Source organism: Aythya fuligula, chromosome 2 (assembly GCF_009819795.1).
Source record: "Aythya fuligula isolate bAytFul2 chromosome 2, bAytFul2.pri, whole genome shotgun sequence".
Classification (NCBI taxonomy): Eukaryota; Metazoa; Chordata; class Aves; order Anseriformes; family Anatidae; genus Aythya; species Aythya fuligula.
Window position 1 is genome coordinate 131,615,277 of NC_045560.1, and position 21,211 is coordinate 131,636,487.

Consider the following 21,211-nt stretch of genomic DNA (forward strand, 5'->3'; position numbering starts at 1 on the left):
GTTTGGAAAAAAAAAAAAAAAAAAAAAAAAAAAAAAGGAGGAAAAAAGGCTGGGAGGTGAGAATAGAGCCCACCAGCACTAAGGATCACCCTTTAACTCAGGCGGAAACCAGTTACAGAAACACTAGCTCCAAATACCCTAGCTCTGTGTAAAAAGACACATTACAAATCAGCCCATTATAACACCATGAAGTTAAGGATTAAGGTGAGGGATGCAGTAGTGGGTAGATTGTGACCTTAAGCACAACACAGCCCTGAGAAAGCAGTCTAGGAGGTTTCTGGAGAGCGTGGAAGATAGCTTCCTGACACAGCTGGTTAGTGAACCTACCAGGGGTGGTGCCCCGCTAGACCTTCTCTTCACAAACAGAGAAGGACTGGTGGAGGACGTGATTGTCGGGAGCTGTCTTGGGCAGAGTGACCACGCAATGGTGGAGTTCACTATTCTTGGCGAGGCCAGGAAGGGGACCAGTAAAACCGCTGTATTGGACTTTCGGAGGGCTGACTTTGAGCTGCTCAGGACACTGGTTGGTGGAGTCCCTTGGGAGGTGGTTCTGAAAGGCAGAGGAGTCCAGGAAGGCTGGGCGCTCTTCAAGAGGGAAGTCTTAATGGCGCAGGAACGGTCTGTCCCCACGTGCCCAAAGACGAGCTGGCGGGGAAGAAGACCGGCCTGGCTCAACAGAGAATTGTGGCTTGATCTTAGGAGGAAAAAGAGGGTTTATAAGCTTTGGAAAAGTGGGCAGGCCACTAAGGAGGACTTTAAAGAAGTAGCGAGGCTGTGCAGGGACAAAATTAGGAAGGCCAAAGCTCATCTGGAGCTCAATCTGGCTACTGCCGTTAAAGATAACAAAAAACATTTCTATAAATACATCAACACAAAAAGGAGGACTAAGGAGAATCTCCATCCTTTACTGGATGCGGGGGGAAACTTAGTTACAAGAGATGAGGAAAAGGCGGAGGTGCTCAATGCCTTCTTTGCCTCAGTCTTTAGCGGCAATACCGGATGTTCTCTGAATACTCAGTACCCTGAGCTGGTGGAAAGGGATGGGGAGCAGGATGTGGCCCTCACTATCCATGAAGAACTGGTTGGTGACCTGCTACGGCACTTAGATGTGCACAAGTCGATGGGGCCGGATGGGATCCACCCAAGGGTACTGAGGGAACTGGCAGAGGAGCTGGCCAAGCCACTATCCATCATTTATCAGCAGTCCTGGCTATTGGGGGAGGTCCCAATCGACTGGCGGCTAGCAAACGTGACGCCCATCTACAAGAAGGGCCGGAGGGCAGACCCGGGAAACTACAGGCCTGTCAGTTTGACCTCAGTGCCAGGAAAGCTCATGGAGCAGATCCTCCTGAGAGTCATCATGCAGCACTTGCAGTGGAAGCAGGCGATCAGGCCCAGTCAGCATGGGTTTATGAAAGGCAGGTCATGCCTGACGAACCTGATCTCCTTCCCTGACAAAGTGACGCGCTGGGTGGACGAGGGAAAGGCTGTGGATGTGGTCTACCTTGACTTCAGCAAGGCTTTTGACACCGTCTCCCACAGCATTCTCCTCAAGAAACTGGCTGCTCTTGGCTTGGACTGGCGCACGCTTCGTTGGGTTAGAAACTGGCTGGATAGCCGGGCCCAAAGAGTTGTGGTGAATGGAGCCAAGTCCAGTTGGAGGCCAGTCACTAGTGGCGTCCCCCAGGGCTCGGTGCTGGGGCCAGTTCTCTTTAATATCTTCATCGATGATCTGGACGAGGGCATTGAGTGCACCCTCAGTAAGTTCGCAGATGACACCAAGTTAGGTGCGTGTGTTGATCTGCTTGAGGGTAGGAAAGCTCTGCAGGAGGATCTGGATAGGCTAGACCGATGGGCTGAGGTCAACTGCATGAAGTTCAACAAGGCCAAGTGCCGGGTCCTGCACCTGGGGCGCAATAACCCCAAGCAGAGCTACAGGCTGGGAGAGGAATGGTTGGAGAGCTGCCAGGCAGAGAAGGACCTGGGAGTGATGGTGGATAGTCGGCTGAATATGAGCCAGCAGTGTGCTCAGGTGGCCAAGAAGGCCAACGGCATCCTGGCTTGTATCAGGAACAGTGTGACCAGCAGGGCTAGGGAGGTGATCGTCCCCCTGTACTCAGCTCTGGTGAGGCCGCACCTCGAGTACTGTGTTCAGTTTTGAGCCCCTCGCTACAAGAAGGACATGGAGGTGCTTGAGCGGGTGCAGAGAAGGGCAACAAAGCTGGTGAGGGGCCTGGAGAACAAGTCCTACGAGGGGCGGCTGAGGGAGCTGGGCTTGTTCAGCCTGGAGAAGAGGAGGCTCAGGGGCGACCTTATCGCTCTCTATGGGTACCTCAAGGGAGGCTGTAGCGAGGTGGGGGTTGGCCTGTTCTCCCACGTGCCTGGTGACAGGACGAGGGGGAATGGGCTTAAGTTGAGCCAGGGGAGTTTTAGGTTAGATGTTAGGAAGAACTTCTTCACTGAAAGGGTTGTGAGGCACTGGAACAGGCTGCCCAGGGAAGTGGTGGAGTCACCATCCCTGGAAGTCTTCAAAAGACGTTTAGATGTAGAGCTTAGGGAAATGGTTTAGTGGGGACTGTTAGCGTTAGGTCAGAGGTTGGACTCGATGATCTTGAGGTCTCTTCCAACCTAGAAAATTCTGTGATTCTGTGATTCTGTGATTCTTAGTCCCACGGCTGATTCCCAGTCACACAACTTGTCCTTTATAGACAGTCCCAGCTTCGAACCTTCCAAGGTGCCCCAGCTTGGCCTGTATGGCAGGTCCCCAGGAAGAAAAATCAGGGCTACCACCACCCTTCCCTAAGGAATTCACCAGTGACCCCCAGAGCTCTGTGTCCCCTGAAGTAAAACCATGGGCAAAAGCCCCTGGGTAGCCCTGCCATGCTGCACCAGGTCTGCCACACTCGGACCCGTGGCTCACCTGGGCTTGGATGGCTTCAATGGACAGAGCCAAACCCAGCTGAGCCAATAGTGCCTCAAGCTTACAGGTCCCTTGAATTGTCCTTGGTTATGATTTTAAAACTGAATTGATGGGCAAACAGGGTGAGCTGTAAGTCTGAATATTGTTTGACTTCAAATATTTTTTTGCTTCATTTCCTAAAGCTCTACAGGGCAAAGAGGTAGACATGATTGACAGGTAAACAAGTCAACCACAGCAATTGCTCAAAATATACATTAACACTATTCACCCAATCCATCTAGTGACTAAATCCAAAATGCCTTTTAGCTTGCCTGTCTTTCCTACACTGCTTGAATGTAAAGCTCAAATCCTCTGGATTCCTATTAGAAGTATTAACTCTTCCTGTATCCCTAAGAACTGTAGTCATTGTCAAACAAGAAAGTGTATGACATCAGGGTATGTTCATGAAATTCGGTTTGAAGATTTCAACCCAAAATGATTTTTCTATGAAAGTTTTAGTTCCCAACCATTGCTTTTCCTGATTCAAGATAGACAGTTTTATTACACTAAAAAATCAGAATATGATTAACAAATGACTTAAATTTCACATATTTTTCTTACTTGCTCGTTAGAGATAGTTTTATATGAACATCACTTGGAAGAAAATATTGATTTATAATAAGTTATCTTGGAGAATGCTTGGCTAAAATACCTTTGCTTGTGTACAGTACTTATATTGTTAGTAATGTTATTCACTTTTTCCTGTAAATAGGTTTTGGAAAGGAGAAGGAAGAATTCTTTAACAAGAAATGATATTGATTTATGTATCTTTGGTCAGGCCTGAAATAAAAAAAAAATAAAAAAAAATAATAAAAAAAAAATCTTGCATGTAATCTTAATAGGACAATTATGCAAGTAAAGTGGAGTTTACTGTGATCTTTCTGTCCTTTAATTATTCATTTACAGTCTGTAGAGGAGTTCATATGCCCTTAGTCTAGTCACATTTCATTGTATGTTTGCCTGAAATACCTGAAAAATGTCTTCATCTGTCCATGTCAAAAATGGGATTTAGATAATTGTTATTAATATATCAAAGTTAGCAGAAAAGAAAATAATGAAATACACAATTTTTTAAATCACATCCTGTAAAATATCTCAAGACAAGGGCAGGCTGCAGGGGATAAAATGCTAAATGGGAAATTTCTTGTGTCCTTATCTTAAACTCATAGTGTGACAATACTGTAGCATATTAATGGTTGTAAACTGGTTTCTATGCATGGTTGATTTACAGTGGTTCATATTTACTTGAACAACTTACATTGTTTAAAAATCCTTTTGTCTCCTGCAAACATTTATCCATTATACATAGATACATGTAAGGAAGCTACCCTTTTGAGAAAATCTTAGCTCAGAATCATAAGGAACAACAGCCTCCCAGTCCTGCTATATATATATATATTGCCTTGATATTTGGACAAGCTCAAGTTTTCTGGTGGGAAAACCCTATAAGGAAGTCCTGATCACTCCAGCTTCATTACCATTCCTACATAAGTAAAACATTATTCCATTCACTTACTGCCCAATCTAGTATTTCGTGCAGGCTCAATATGTTTTTGGAAAAAAAAAATGTTTTAACGCATATTCCTGAAGGTATGTAACAGCATTTCTATCACTACTTATCAGGATTATTCTTTTTGAGATACTGCATTTAATTAAGTGAAATTTCTTCAGAACTCAAGAGAATTTGGTATAGTGCAGGCTAGAAAATAAAGGTAAAAAATCTACAATATATATTTATAAATGTCACCAGAAAAGATGATAAAATATGTTATTTTATATGGTGTTGCAGTTTTAAAACCTTTATATTAATTTTTCATATACTGAATTACCAATTTAAATAAAAGGCCAGCAGATAATTGTATTCCTTTACTATGGGAACACTTGAACTAATTTAAAGTAATGCAGCAAATTATGTAAAACCATTTAGTCAAATATATTAGAGAGGGGTCAAAGCTAGGGCAGCACTATTTAAATCAAATTGAATTCCATCTTGCGAATGGATTTCAAATAGATTTTTAATTGCAGTATTTTGTCTGCAGGGCATTATATCACATGCCTGTTGTACACAAGTAAAATCCACAAGAATCTCCTCCATCAGGACAGTGCCAGGTCTCTCTTCATTACAAATTTTCTTTGTTATGATGCACGAAAATATGTTCTTGGCTTTTCATTTTTGCTCATTCTACTTATAGTTAATCCCTTAAGACAAACCCTGGATAAGTGACCCCTCTTCTATTCTCTTACTTCCATGTGGACTGCAATACCAGAAGGAAATGGAAAAGCCAGGTATAACCATGAAGAAAACAGAAAAGTTACTATTTTTTTGATACATTTTGCTCTCTCACCCAGCCTTAAGTGAGTCACCCTTACCATCGTTGGAGATATATCCCCAGGAAAATACAATTTAAAGTACATTGGAAGCCCACACTGTAAATGAAGAAATACTTTTATTTCCAGTAGTGATTCTGGAAAATGCCTTTTTAAAAAGCAAATGCTTCACAAAAAGCTGACCTGCAATATTTTTGAATTAAAGACAAAATCATATAATTCTTTTAAAAGCACAATGACAAATTCATCCTCGGAAATACCCTTCTGGACAGATAGCAATAAGTATCTAAATTAGTTTGTGAGCTTTCTGGACAAAACCTTTGCTGTTTGAATAATAATAGCAAATGTAACTGTTAGTTTCTCAACAAAAGAAGACTTGCAGAAAAGGTTTACTCTTAAAACATTGACTAATTTGACATTATTTACAGTCCTCTTGTTTATGATTAGTCTCTTGGCTTACAGTTCTGTTTCAGAGAACACTTGTTGCTTACAGTTGCTTACAGTTCTGTTTCAAATAAACACTTTTTTCTTAAAGGCTATGAAGATCCATTGTGTACCTTGTATGATTTATTTGCTGTTCTTCCTAACACAGTACTCTCAGCAAAGCTTAGTATCATACAGAACTTTTGCATTGCTTGTGTGTCATAACTTCTCAAAACAATTTAGTCAGAAATTTGCTTTTAATATCTTTATAAAGGAACTTAAACTCATGTTAATGATCCTAACAAGTAGAATCATAGAATTATAGAGTATCCCAAGTTGGAAGGGACCCAAAAGGATTATCAAGTCCAACTCCTGGCACCACACAGGTCCACCCAAAAATTCAGACTATATGACTAAGAGCACGGTCCAAATGCTTCTTAAACTCCAAGAGGCTTGGTGCCATGACTATGTCCCTGGGGAACCTGTTCCAGTGCGCAACAACCCTCTCAGTGATGAACCTCTTCTTGATATCCAGCCTGAACCTCCCTTGTCACAGGTTGACACCAGTCCCTCGGGTCCTATCACTGGTCACTAAAGAGAATAGATTGGCAGCTGCCCCTCCAGTCCCCCTCATGAGGAAGCTGTAGACCATGATGAGGTCTCCCCTCAGCCTTCTCTTTTTCAGGCTGAACAGGCCAAGTGACCTCAGCCACTTCTCGTACATCTTCCCCTCTAGGCCCTTCATCATCTCAGTAGCCATTTTCTGGACACTCTCCAATAGTTTCACATCCTTTTTGTACTGTGGTGCCCAGAACTGCAAACAGTACTCGAGGTGAGGCCAACCCAGTGCAGAGTAGAGTGGGACAATCACTTTCCTTGACCAACTAGCAGTGCTATGCTTGATGCACCCCAGGATACGGTTGGCCCTCCTGGCTGCCACGGCACACGGCTCATATTCAACTTGCTATCAACCAAAACCCCCAGATCCCTCTCTGCAGGACTGCTCTCCAGAGTCTCATCGCCCAGTCTGTACGTAGAGGCAGGGTTGCCCCTTCCCAGGTGCAGGAAAAATTTGTTCTTGTTAAACTTCATGCGGTTGGTGATTACCCAGTTCTCCAATAAAAACATAAAGGACGCTCGCAAAGCCTCCCAGAGCTGGGCTCAAACCTGCAACCTTGGCCCTTGGCTGGGTGGGAGGTGAGTGTCACAACTGCTGTGCTTTGTAAACCTGATTTTTAAATTCATTCTGGTTGGGTGGAAACTACTAGTGGAAGAGTCTCCTGATGCAAATGCTGCAGCTTCTCCCAGAGACAGCAGCAACAGCAGGGCTTTCAAAAATGGCACTTTCGAGCACAGATTTTAGAACTGGGCATAATTCTGGGTATACCAAACTGGTGGCATCCAGTTCCAGTGCAAGGCTGGTGACGGCAGATCTGCCACAAGTTTTCACAATGAAGAAGTGACCATATTATACAAACAGAGGATAACAAAAACACCAAAAAATGTGGGTGTGAAAGACAACAAATCAGGAAAATGCCTAAATCCATACTAAATTTTATATTAAAAAACAAAACAAAGAAAACAAAACAAAACAAAACAGTATCTTCCTTGAATTGTTGTCATCAAGAAAAAATAAATAAATATATATATGAAAAATCCAGAAAGAAGACAAATAACTATTCTTTCATTCTTGTCTTTCCATGTGAATGGAAACACAAATCATCTGAATCAGTGAGATTTAAATGGCTCAAGTATACTGCGTTGTAAATATTTGATTCCTAAACCAAAGTTCAGTTACCTACATGGGACTTCTTTCAAGTCAAGCTCCTAGCATAACAGATCAGGCCTTCCTTTGTTTTCAGATTGTGTATTGGTCACCAAATAAATTTGATACTGAAAGTGTCTGTTTTAAATTCATCATATAAATGTTCTGATATACAATAAACATTTATATATTAAATTTATGTTGTTTGCTTGACAGACTTGAATCAAAGGAGCCTTTTCTGTCCGTTGGGTAAGTAGTAATCTGTATATCTCAATGGTTATTTATATAATCATACCATATAATTTATGGAATAACATTGATCATAAACATCCTTTTTCAACATTTTGTTTATTTACTATACCTATTTACTATACCTAATCTTAGAAAATGTATATATCAACATTAATATATATTAAAATGTAGACAGCAGTTGTGGGTATCTTCTTTATGAAAACATTACTAAAAAAACATGTTTTTACTAATCAAAAATGATACAAAATACAAAAATGTAAGAGATAAATGTTGCACCAAAAACTATTTGTTGTTTTTTTTTGTTTGTTTGTTTGTTTGTTTGTTTTTTCACTGATCTTTCAGTCAGAAACCATTTCAAATATACCACTTATCTAAGCCAATGACTGAGGAATTGATAGTTTATTTTAAAATAAAAATTCATTGGTTCTTTAGTAACGGGGGAAAAAATGTAAAATAGAAAATATATTTTAGCTTTATTATAGATCACATTTACAATGATTTACCTATTACAGCTGTTAACTCCATAGTTGCATAGCCATGTAAACTGTTATATAGTGTTCATAGTAAAGTAATTAACTTATCTTTCTAAAAACATGTTTGTTAAAGTGGGATATTTTAAAAACGTATCATTCTTTTAAAAAATGTAGTTCATTATGTATATATATGAAAGGTAAGTATCCGTATTTTACTTCTGAGTTTGAAGTTCACTTTTTATTTACTATTTTCTCTTTAGCTTCTTTAAAACTTTCCTGTTTCCTAATATTTCATTACCATTTCATTGTTCTTCAGAACTGTATAACTTCTCTTCATTCTCCTTTTTCTTGGTTCACAACACCATACATTTCATGCTATCAAGAACATAAACTGCAGATAAAAGATGCCAGTGCAAAATAGCCATTTTAATTAATGGCTAGTTGATGGTAGTTAATTCTACCAAGTAATCATCATTAGCTTCTATATTGCTGTATTGCAGATCAAAATATAATTGCAGATCAAAAAACTGCTACAGGTTCTGAAGTCTGAATTAAAATTAGTGAACAAAGTGTATTCATTATCAACACAGAAACAACATACCAGCGTATGCAATATTGGGATATGTCCCAGTTTTTGCAGCATAAAGTAACTTTGGCTTGCCTAAGCACATTTTAAATTAATTGTTTGTCATTTCCATTTTCTATCAGGACAAAATCATTGAAAACTAAGTGTAGTGAAATTCTGATCAAGTTTGGGGGGAATGTGGAGAATGAGGAGATGTTCCTGATGTTTTACACGCTATGAAATGGCCAAATTCATTACCAAATTCACCCACTTCAGTTATTACCTCTCACTATTTCACTATGCATCTCATATTATGTAGCTATTATTTTGATGTCTCCACTCCTGTAAGGAAGTGATTAACTTAAACTCTCAACTATTACGATTAAAAAAAAAAAAAAAAAAAAAAAAAAAAACAGGAAGCATATAAAAGGAAATGGTTGTGTTAGTAGTAATAACTAGTAATAGTAATTATAGTAGTAATAACTAGTAATAGTAATTATCACAAAATAATTAATAAAATAATTTTGTATTTTGTAGCTTGTGCCATGATTTTAAGAATTTTTTGTCAACTTTAAGACACTTGCGGATGAGGACCAAGGAGGAAATACTATGTTTTAGATTTGGGTTTGTCTCCAGATGAGACAGGTGGTGGCCTTGTTGCAAATGCATGTTACCTTCACATAGTCATTGTATGTGACTTTACTGGTAAACTGGATTCCTCTTAGGAACTGTAATTTGAGTAGACTTAGTCTCTTCACAGAACTTCCCAGAAGTTTTCCTGTAATGTACATGAATTATGCTTCTAAAATCATAATGATTGAAAATGTAAAAATTAGTCCCCACCTCTGTGCTACTTTTGCCTTTCACAACTCCATTTTCTCCACCCCAAAGGAAGATTTTACCAGAGGCAAGAGCAATGTGCCCTGAAGAAGGGCCTAAGCAAACATACACCTTCTCAGTACCGTCAGAGAGATCACAGAATCACAGAATCACAGAATTTCTAGGTTGGAAGAGACCTCAAGATCATCGAGTCCAACCTCTGACCTAACGCTAGCAGTCCCCACTAAACCATTTCCCTAATCTCTACATCTAAACATCTTTTGAAGACTTCCAGGGATGGTGACTCCACCACTTCCCTGGGCAGATGCTCCTTCTAATCCCACAGTAATCTGGGGATTCATTTTTTCTGGGTATGAGCTATAGTGTTGAGACCTGTATCTAACCCACACTAACAACTGCAACAATCAGGCCTTTAAAACAGAGCATTTGCGGAAGAAATGCTGACTCTGCCTCAGACTAACATATTGGTGCCCTTAATGCCTCTTGCAGCCAGAACTGGTTAAAATAACAATCTAAATTACTTTTGGTTGGTTACAGATTACTTGGTCCTGCAAACCAGCCTTTCATTTATCTTCATTCTGTGACAAAGATTTGTTTCCACATTTTCATTATACTGCCTGGAGGGGCTAATTATACTTTTTCATTTTGCCAGGCCTAAGATAGTGACTTTCTAGTACTTTTCCATTGTTAATTCTTTTGGCAGGGGAAGGGAACGTGAAGTGTGGAAACTTTAGTTGAGACTGACACACTTTACCTGAGCTCTTGATGCATGTGCTGGGCTACAACCTTCCCTTAAGAGATACCACAAAGAAAAAGTGATTCATAAAATGGTGCAGTTTCCCCTCTCTCAGAAAGCAGCCAGCTACAGAGACAAGAAGAGCCCACCTCTCACTGTTGTGGTTTGTCTCTCAAATGCAAGGAGACAACACCTCCTGTACTCCCTCAGTAAAGGAAACTGCATTTATCCATCTTTCTGTACAAAGGACATAGCAAGGAAGAAAACGCCATTGTATTAGGTTTACATGGCGATGTTTTGGTAGTGAGGGGTCTCTTGTGAGCAGAGCCCAGCAGCTGCCCCATGTCAGATCAGAGCCAGACAGCTCCAAATGAACCTGCTGCTGGTCAGAGCTGAGCCAGCAAGAGATGCTGGTTGGGCCTCTGGGAGAGAAGATTGAAGAAAACGAAAAAATAAAATAAAATAAAATAAAATAAAATAAAATAAAATAAAATAAAATAAAATAAAATAAAATAAAATAAAATAAAATAAAATAAAATAAAATAAAATAAAATAAAATAAAATAAAATAAATAAAAAACAACAGCAGCTGGGAGAGAAGAGTGAGAAAATGTGAGAGAAACAGGCCTGCAGAGACCAAGGTCAGTGCAGAATGAGTGTAGGAGGTGCTCCAGGAACCAGAGTCAAAGTTCTCCTGAGGTCTGTGGAGAGGCTCATGGTGGAGCATGCTGTCCTCCTGCAGCCCATGGGGTACAATGGTGGAGCAGATCTCCACAATAAATTACATTAATCTCCCTGTGATGAGTTTGTTTTGCCCATGACAGTAATTGGTGAGTGATCTCCCTGACCTTATTCCAACCTACAAAACTTTTTTTCATGCTATTTTCTCCCTGACCCCCCCACCCCCCTCCCCATCCTTATGAGGAGGGAAAGTGAGAGAGCAGCAAGGTGGAGCTGAGCTAGTTCCTGGTGTGAAACTACCACCCCCACGTTCCTTCATTACCTGCACAAAAGGAGGGAATAATTTTGCACTGAAATAGCAGTAACTTCTTTAAAGTATATCTCTAATGGTAGCAATGGTATTTGGTGTATATATATATGTAATGTATATATATATAATGGTAAATCAGGAGCAATTCAATGAGTATGTGATCTATTCATATACAAGTATCTGAATTCAGTGATTTGACTTTGGGCTAGAATACAAAGTTGGATTTAAGATATATAATGTCTTTCTTTGTCTCTTAGAGGTTAAAACAAAATCCTTAGGAAATGCTGAAACCTCTCTTAATAGTTCTGAAGGCTGAGTGTTAATCTGTAGAAGAGCATAATTCTCCCCACCTGTATTATTTCAACGCTTCTATGGTTTTGTGTCCTTATTTCACCGTAATGAACAAGATACCAAATTGTCTGAAGTTTTTTTCCTCTTATGCTCATGTAGGGTTAGAATAAAAAAGAATTTGTGCAGATAACCAGAAAAATTCTTGCCTGGAAGAATTTGCCATCAGAGACAACTGTTCTGTTAAAACATGAATTTGTTTTTAGATTAGAAACCGGTTCCATCAAAGTGAAGAGTGCTAACAATGCATCAAATCAACCTCATGCTGAAGTCTTTGAAGGAGTCAGACCTATATAGACCAAGCAGGTCAAGAAGTAGGGGGAAAAAAAAAAAAAAGGTACTGCAAAAATGACAGCCCACTTGTACTAAATTCATCCCACTTTATGATCGGGTGAACAAAGGATGAACAATATGTAAAAAAAAAAAAAAAGAAAAACATTTCAAATCACAGAATGGTTGAGGTTGGAAGAGGTGTCTGGAGGTTATCTGGTCCAATCCATGGACTCAAGCATGGATACTTAGACCAGGTTGCCCAGGACCAACTCCAGACAACTTCTGAAGATTTCCAAGGAGACCCTCTCTAGGCAACCTGTGCCATTGCTCAGTCACCTGCACAGTAAGAAGAGCCACCTGCCAACAATTTTAAAATGATACACATTTGCTCTCCATATTTAGGGGTTGTTTTTAATAATAATGAAGTACAATTATCCCTTCAACAAGGGATAATTTCTAGATGATTAGATTGACAATCCAGTTCCTAACTATTCAAGTAGTTATTTCATGGAAGCTGATTCCTGGTAACTATCTCCATGTGTAAGTTTAGCCCCTGATAAATTCCAGATAATATTGCGTGCAGATTTGTAGTTGATCATCAGTCTGAGCCCTAATATTCAAAACTCATTTTGTAGGATAAAGCCATTGCAGTGTCTTATAAAACCTGTAATAGTATTATATTGTCAAGAGAGATCATAATTATTTTGTAACCTTCTTACACAGTAGAAATTTTTTGAATTACTTCTTGTTTGTAGCTAACTGCAATCCTATGTAGAAATAACATCTAGACTTTAATTTAAAAAGGTAGTTAAAATTAAATTCCTTTTGTTAGGAATTAATCAGTCTACTTCCAAAATATTCAGATTCTTTCAATTCATGGCTAGAGCTTTTTTTTCAGACACTAGGTTATAAGCCACAAAGGAGAATGTAGACACATCATCTCTTGTACAACAAATACCATAACACTTCTCCCCATCGTGATTATCAGATAACACCAGCAGAAGGAGCAGACATTTTTCCTTCTGTTCCCATCCAGCTTTTGAAGACAGATAACTCAGAAAATTTTCTTTCAGTGGAATGAAAAATAGAAAAAGAAGATATAGTGAAAGCATTTTGCACTGTTAACATTAAACCAACAACACTACCAAGATTAAAGTAATTTTGTAACTGTCATTCTTATGCAGGTATTCAGGAGTTGCACTTACATGAAAAGTGTGGGAGGACTGCACACACTTGATAATTATTTAAACTTTGGTCACAAGCAGTAGTCAGGAGACTACCTGTGATGAGGCTGTCCAAGTAGTCCCCAGAGAGACAGCAGGGATCTGGGGGGCAATAGCTCATATGGAAAGCTGTGAATTTTTATGTGGAAGATGCTGAAAATCTATATGCTTTAATTTCATGCCATATTACTAATACACTTCTCTTCCAGTAATTTACTCAGAACCATAAGAATTAAGCTAGACATAATTACTTCCTTTCAATTTTTACAATACTCTGAAACAGCGGGTGAATTACCAGTTTTATAAATTTATAAAAGTTTGTTGTTTGTTTTTTTCTTTAAGATACTTCTGAAGAAGAGATTATGAAGTCACAGTAATACATGCTGGCCTGTTACAGCTAGTGCATTTCTTAGTGTTTTTGTGTCATTGCTCAGTGTTTAAAGATTCCAGATTATGTTTTTCTACTCATCTGTAATCCCAAAAATTTCTCTTTGGTCCCTCTATTTTCCTGATCTTTTTCCTTCTACTCTCTTTATACTTTCACACACACACAAATATATATATATCACTTAGAAATATACTAATATATTTGGAAAAAAAAAAAAAAAAAGAAAAGAAAAGAAAAGAAAAAGTATTTTCTTAATTCTATTAACTTTTATTGGAAACAAACGCAAAAAAAATATAACCTTAATAAATTCCTTTTCCCCTCTCTGATCTTAATTACATCAGCAATAATGTGATTCATCATCAAGAAAGGCAACAGAGCATGAGATCACTTTTTTCTCTTCTGGTTATTCTGTTTGCCTTTCCCTTTTATTTACTGTCTGTAATTTCTGTCATCCAAAAATACCATTACTATTTCTAAGAAAACAATATATATTGAGGTCATTTATGTTCTGGGTTAATGTTGGACTGTTCCTCAGTACTAAATATCTGCAGTCTTACATGTACCTATGTACAAAGTGGGATGCTCTCTAGAAGAGGGAAAATGATTTAGGAGAATGTTTCCAAAATAAGGAGAATTTAGGAGAATATTTCCAAAATAAGATGAGGAAGAATAAATAGTTTAGAAGAAAAGGAGAAGGAGGGAAGGGAAGGGAAGGGAAGGGAAGGGAAGGGAAGGGAAGGGAAGGGAAGGGAAGGGAAGGGAAGGGAAGGGAAGGGAAGGGAAGGGAAGGGAAGGGAAGGGAAGGGAAGGGAAGGGAAGGGAAGGGAAGGGAAGGGAAGGGAAGGGAAGGGAAGGGAAGGGAAGGGAAGGGAAGGGAAGGGAAGGGAAGGGAAGGGAAGGGAAGGGAAGGGAAGGGAAGGGAAGGGAAGGGAAGGGAAGGGAAGGGAAGGGAAGGGAAGGGAAGAAATAATGCAGGAACATAAGAATATAATAGAAAGTCCAGAGGAAAAAAAAAAATACAAAAAGGGAGATATTCTCTTACAATTGGAGGGAAGGAGAGAAGGAGGTTAGGAGAGGAAGGAAGGAAGGAAGGAAGGAAGGAAGGAAGGAAGGAAGGAAGGAAGGAAGGAAGGAAGGAAGGAAGGAAGGAAGGAAGGAAGGAAGGAAGGAGGGAAGGAAGGAAGGAGGGAAGGAAGGAAGGAAGGAAGGAAGGAAGGAAGGAAGGAAGGAAGGAAGGAAGGAAGGAAGGAAGGAAGGAAGGAAGGAAGGAAGGAAAGACAATATTTTCAGAGTGTGAAGTCTTACTGTGCAACAGCACTATTTACTTCAAACATTACTGGTTTTTTTGTTTGTTTGTTTTTCTGTTTTGGTTGCTTGGTTGGTTGGTTTGGTTTGGTTTTTGTTTTTGTTTTATTTTAAACAATCAATAGTCACAGCTCTAGGAGTTGCTAAATCAGTGTGGAGAGTTGTGGGTTAGCACAGTACTGTCCCTTCCTATTTCTTCAGCATTGCCCCTTAGCCCACCAGCCTCTATGGGCTGCTGCAAATACACACAGCTGACCCTGGCAGGCTAGCAGGCACATGAAATGATTTCATAAAGACCTAACTCCATACTCACAAGAACACTTCTGAAAATTACTAGGAGAGTTTTTCAACCTTAGTACAGTTATTGCAGGCTTTCTTTATTTTCACAACTTTCCTGATAATTTTGAAGAAGTTCTAATTCAATATCTTTCCCTTGATAAATGTAATGAAAAATGCAATAACTTTAAGGTTTGATGTTTTGAGTCTATGATGCTGTTCAAATCAGTTGACCTGTAGTTGCTCATTGCTGTTCACACTGCACTGCTTTTACTATTTTTGTATAACAATTGAAACCCTTTTTAAAATTAAATTCCCAGTGTGTTAGGTTTTGTACAAATATTCAGAGAATTTCTGATGGCCGATCCCTGCTTGAAATCAGCTTAATTTTTTAATAGCAAGTGAGATCTGAGATTTGTCCATCTACCTAACATGCTATTAACTTTTTTGCTTTTTTTATCAGAATCAGCCCCACAGCTTTTTCCAAAGAGAAGTTTTTCTTTGGAAGTTGACAACCCATGATCATAATAGCAAAGAGCAAGTTGTCTTACTTCAGAAGTTATTGCTCTAGACCAGTCTCTATCTATGCTGGCTTTCAAAAATGACTTGGTGCTTTAAACTTTGACATTCTCTTAAGAAGCCCTATTAAGAGCACTTCTAAATATCCTAATTTAGGTTTTATTTCTTCTTACCCTTCTGTTTAAAAGCAAATATAACAAAAGCAAATATAACATACCAAAAAACAAGACACACGTCAAACAGTGCTAACTCTTCTGGCCAATTGGCTAGGCTGAGTAAGAAAGAAGAAAATTAGGGAGACAGGTGAAAGAAGACAGTATTACCTAGAGGTTTTTCTAACACAATTTTTCTTTGCAATATAAAATTCTGAAACATATAAAATTCTGAAACATTTTAAAAAGGTCATGTTTTCCCTTCTTGTGTTCTCACTACAGTATGTAACCACCCTTTCTGAGTATAAAGAGGATCGTCTTTTCTCTTCCCTGTTGCAGAGGTTGTGTTGAGGGAGATGAAGGTTACTGATGTGAACAGTGATAGGAAGAGAGGAAAATATTTTTTTCTTAATTCTATACTGGTTTTACCTTTGATAATTTCACTACAGTGTTGTGTAAAGATAACTGAACCACAAGAGTTGATGGTGGAAGAAATGGAAGATATCTTCCAGAGAGGTTCTTGTGTCCCCATCCACTGAGGTTTTCAAGTGCAGCTAGGCAAAGCCACAGCTCACCTTGTCTAGCCCTGGATATAGTTCCACTTCGGGCAGGAGGCTGGACCAGAAATCATCTAGAAGTGCCTTCCAGCTCTATGAATAGGCAGGGAAGGCACGTGACATTGCTATTGGACACATGGCAGCATGCAGTGATACTTTCAGCCTCAGACTCTCTTCTGTAAGATCAGAAGAATAGCCAATCATTCCAAAGCATTAAGTTTATTTATAGGAGAGGCAGTGCAGAAAGAGGCACATCAGAGAGAAGCATTGTTAACAGAGAAAATTGGAGCTCATACTTCCCTCTCATATTTGTTACATGTTCTTAAAAGTTATTAAGCTTCAAGCTAGAAGACATTGTCTGTAGTATTGTTCCATCAATGGCCTTGTGTATGATACTAAAGAATGATAAAACACGGCTTGCCTTATAACATTGCCCAGATATACATTAGCATGCTCGTTTGAAATAAACCAAGATTAGAACATGTTTTAATACAAGGCAAAATTTCAGTTGACAAGATAAGTCATTTCATAGTTTTCTGCAAATTTAGTTTAACCTGAAAGTCCAGAGAAATCAGAACCCATTTACAGACCACTTTGCACCTACGTCATTATCATGCCTTTACACACCTTAATTTGAAAAGAAATAGGGTTGTATTTATAGCATTTAGGTTCATATTCAATATGTTCTGCTTATCCAAACTGCTGTAGAATTTGAGAATGAGGGTGTTGGTTTGGGCTTTTTTTTTTTTCCCCTTAGTTCCAACTATAAACTATGGTTCAAAAGCAATTAGCAGTTATTCATTGAGTTTGGGTTTGTTTGTTTCTTTTTTATCTCATAGTCAGGCTGAGTTCTTTGAATTTGTATCATTATTCAGGCTAAAATGCAGATCTGCTGACATCAGCCACACACTTTCCCATTGGTGCACACATATAGCTGTAACAGGTTGTAACAATTTTGCTGAAAAAAGGAATTAGGTAATAGACTGTCTTGCCACTACTGTGCCAAGAGATTTATTGCTAACACGTTTAATTAATTACTTTTATTTGTAAAGTCTTCAATTTTAGTTCTGAATTCATGTGAGGATTAGTCTTGTTCAATAAAAATAATTTCTTCACAATCACATGTTAGAGTAGAATTAAAAGCTGGAGTATGTGCCTTAAATGTGAAGTAGGAAAGTCAGAGTAGAACTGTCATGCATGAACAACAACTTGTAGTTTGTACTGCCATGGTAGTGATTCTGTAGCTAAAGCTAAAGCATCTTTTTAATTTAAAAAGTATACAGCCATTCCCAACAAATAGTTACTGATTTTTTTTTCCTTTTCACTTGATTGTGATGTCTTACACCAAAAACAAACAAACGAACAAAAACCAAACTTTTCTGAACTCTCTCACCCTTGGACCTTGCTGACCTGGTAAGGCTGGGAGGCTGAATTAGCTGTTGTCCCATAGTACTAGTGTCAAATATTTTCATAGTCAGACAGATAGACCCTAGAAAGTACTTGTAAGTCACAGCAAATTAGATTTTTTATCAAAAGCAATCATTTACCAAAAACGTACCTACTAGTGTTGTCCTCATTTATTCTCTTTCCACTTAAATCAAGGGACAGAAAATACATATGGGTTTTCAGGAGCACTATGAACAACAAGTAGTCAAAATGAAAAATTACCAGTTTTCAGAAGGCATTTTTTCTATGAAGTATTTGTTGACTATCCGAAAATAGTGAACGCCTTTCACAGAAATTAGGATCAATACATACAGGAGGAAAAACGAAGCATTTCTCAAGTAATGTAATTCTTACTGCAGAGCTATGCCTTTCAGTCATACATGATGTACAGGAGGATATGCAAATTATATCTTCTAAGGCAGTGAAATTAGTGAAACAAAACTGTAGGTTTTTAGTGCAGCTTATGTAGCAGTATTGTGCCAAAGTGTTCACATTTCTTTAGTAGAGATGGAAGTACCAGAGAGGTGTTGAATAAGGCTTTGTTTCCTTGCAAAACTAATCTTTTTATACACATGCACACATATTAATCATGATTACATTTTAAATCTAGAATCAAATACCATTTGGTTTCAAGCAGACCTTGTCTAGATGTCAGTAGTTAGGTGTATTTCATGTTATGGCTGATATTTTATAGACTATAAAACTGTCTTGCTGTGTAGAGCATTCATAGAAAAATAACATTCTAGTCATGTAAGTCATATAAGGGTGAGTAATGGTAATGTGGTTTTGCAGAAAGAAAGGAAAAATTGTGTGAGAGGAGTTTAGCAAGATACAAGAAGGAGGAGAGAGAGAAACATTAACAGTTTCAATTCCTTCACAGTATTATGGTTTGGGAAGAGATGCTGGAGGCAATTCTGAGAACCAAATTGTTATGGTAGGTTAATTCAACAGACTATTAAAAAAAAAAAAAAAAAATTAGTCTGTGTCTGTACTGTTAACTTCTAATGTACATTTCCCAAAGTGATAAAACACTTGAAATGAAACTTTCTATAAATGTTTACTAGCACTGATGCATACCAGTGCAAGAACAGCCCTAGTCTGACAAGAAGAACCACCCAGCTCAGAGTGGTTCTTCCACTCTAAAAATAGAGTCCTATTTTTAATTTCTATATACATACAATCATTATTCCCAAGTTTGGTAAGACTAAACAAGAATTCATAAGTGTTCTACTCAAACAGGATTAGAATGTATTTTAAATTCTCATTTTGTGGCCATTGAATGTGATGTCTTATGCACAAACATTGGTATTATGTTCTTAACAGACAATAACAAATAGTTAATGAAACTGGTCTACTATTGGAGGGAAGTCACCAAAATGTGAATCTGTGCAACTGTTTCTTTGGAGCTTAAGACTCATATGAAGGTCTTGCAACATCCAGGGAGTGGAAGGGAGAAGGTGGAGGGAAGTTCATATAAAATAAATACTGAACTCCCCATTATTTTTTTTTTAATATAACTGTCAAAGTGTAAATCATTAATTTGACTTCAGTTACACTACCAAATTGTGTGAGAGTAACATGATTTCAAAAGATGATGACTGTATTTTAAGGAACTTAGGGAAAAACAGGTTACATCTGAAGCCAGATACATAACCTGATTAAACTCGTCACCAGATATGTGAATCCAAAATTATTGAATGAGGAAGAAATTAAAAATATAATATCATGTATTGTCAGATGCCCTCGAGGTAAATCCTAGAGCAGAACAAGCCCTTACAGAGTGGAAGTAACTAGAAAGAAATGAACCACTTAAAGCACTACACAGCTTGCACTGTCTTCTCCATACAACCAGAAGGCAGAAGTACAACTGCATTAGGAAACTTAAGAAAGATCCCTCCCTAAACTGGAAAGACATTCCAGTTCATATGCATTTTCTTAAAAAAGACAGGCCTGGAACTTCAGTTATTTTCCATCATACATAGCCAGCTCAACACTAGAGGGTTGATAAGCCAAGTGGCGAGCCTTGAAAGTCAGTTGACGCTAGAACATGCTAAAAAAAAATAAATCATTATGGAGCTTCTGTAAGGAGAATAAGGTATTTTGGCTACCCTTGCCATATACATAACCTGTCTCTGCAAATTAGAAAAAAATATGTAGAACGTTTTCAACTAGATAAATCATACTCTAGTCATGTGACAAGAAATCAGAAGCTCTAATTCATGTCCAGAGTTGTATAAGGAAACAACAATACCAATACCATGAGAACTCGCCAGGCTGTTTTGCCACACATTAGACCTGGATGAATCATCTGGGACACAAAAAACTCTTTCCCTTATGCAAATAAATATAATGGAAAAAATCCATAAGTGTATTTAAAATTAATAGTTATACCCAATCCCTTGATTTCCACAACCTTATTATGGATTTACTGTGAGGTAGTTTAGAGTGGTGACATTTGAATTCTCTTCTGTAACTCAAAAGGTCTTACACTGTTATTCCAGAAATTCCTTAGCTTGCAATCTTTTTATTCCTTTATAGAAAAGAAATCTTGCTTTCTTCACTGTGTATATAGAAAGTCAACAGACATGCCTTTCCAGAACACCGAAGTATTAAGAGGCACAGATTTGTCAGGAAGCAAGGGAAGTGTAGGCAACACTGTTAGCAGTGGTCTAGAGGATACACAACTAGTTGTGTGATGCACAGACACACTTCCACTCATCTCTGTCGAGGCTGGAATTGAGTCTGGTCCTGTGCCGAGGTAGAGATCCATATGCCCTTTCCTTGTCCATCTACCATGGAAATTGGCACAACTGGTCAGGAGTACAAGAATCCTTTCACAGATTCATGGTATCTGTTATTTCCATTTACCTTGTAACTTCACTTTCAAAATGTACTCTTGGAATGGACAGTAAAAATAGCCAGTACATCTTGTTTTTACAAGCCATACTCAGGACACTGACAGTTCTTTTTATTTTGCTGTTTTAAACCTTGAGTTATTCAATCAAAAAAATAATAATAATAAAATAAAATATGTCTGTAAATTTATTGTAAATAAGAACAGAATTAAATTTAATTTAAGCCATCTTTACAGTTTTAGAAGAGGAGGAGAGAAAAGCATGTAACAATTTTCTAGATATATTTTTTTTCTTTATATAAACTCTGACATTGTCACAATGTAATTGATTAATCTTTCGTGAACTGTGCCTTTCTTTTTCATTCAGTGCTTCTAAGACTGCTTCTCTGGAGAGTACATAAAGTTTCCAGAGATCTGTTTTTGTAATCTTAAGTGGTTAGTCTTTCAGCTCCAGTGCTACCAGTGTGATTTTAATTTATCAATCTGCTGTTCAGTAGAATGCCGTAGAAACACTTCAAAGCCTAAACCCATCACTTATT

General features: G+C 38.2%; 1 protein-coding gene across 19 annotated transcripts in view; it reads left to right on the top strand.

Annotated features, from left to right (window-relative positions):
- RALYL (RALY RNA binding protein like) overlaps positions 1-21,211 on the top strand; it is a 426,876-nt gene that overhangs the window by 358,194 nt on the left and 47,471 nt on the right. For 17 of the 19 annotated variants that reach the window (XM_032182403.1, XM_032182392.1, XM_032182390.1 and 14 more), the window contains one exon: positions 7,692-7,724. The exons of the other annotated variants lie outside the window; for them this stretch is intronic. In XM_032182403.1, the coding sequence (XP_032038294.1) occupies positions 7,692-7,724 (33 nt within the window). The remainder of the gene's footprint in view (positions 1-7,691; positions 7,725-21,211) is intronic. 19 annotated transcript variants of the gene reach the window in all.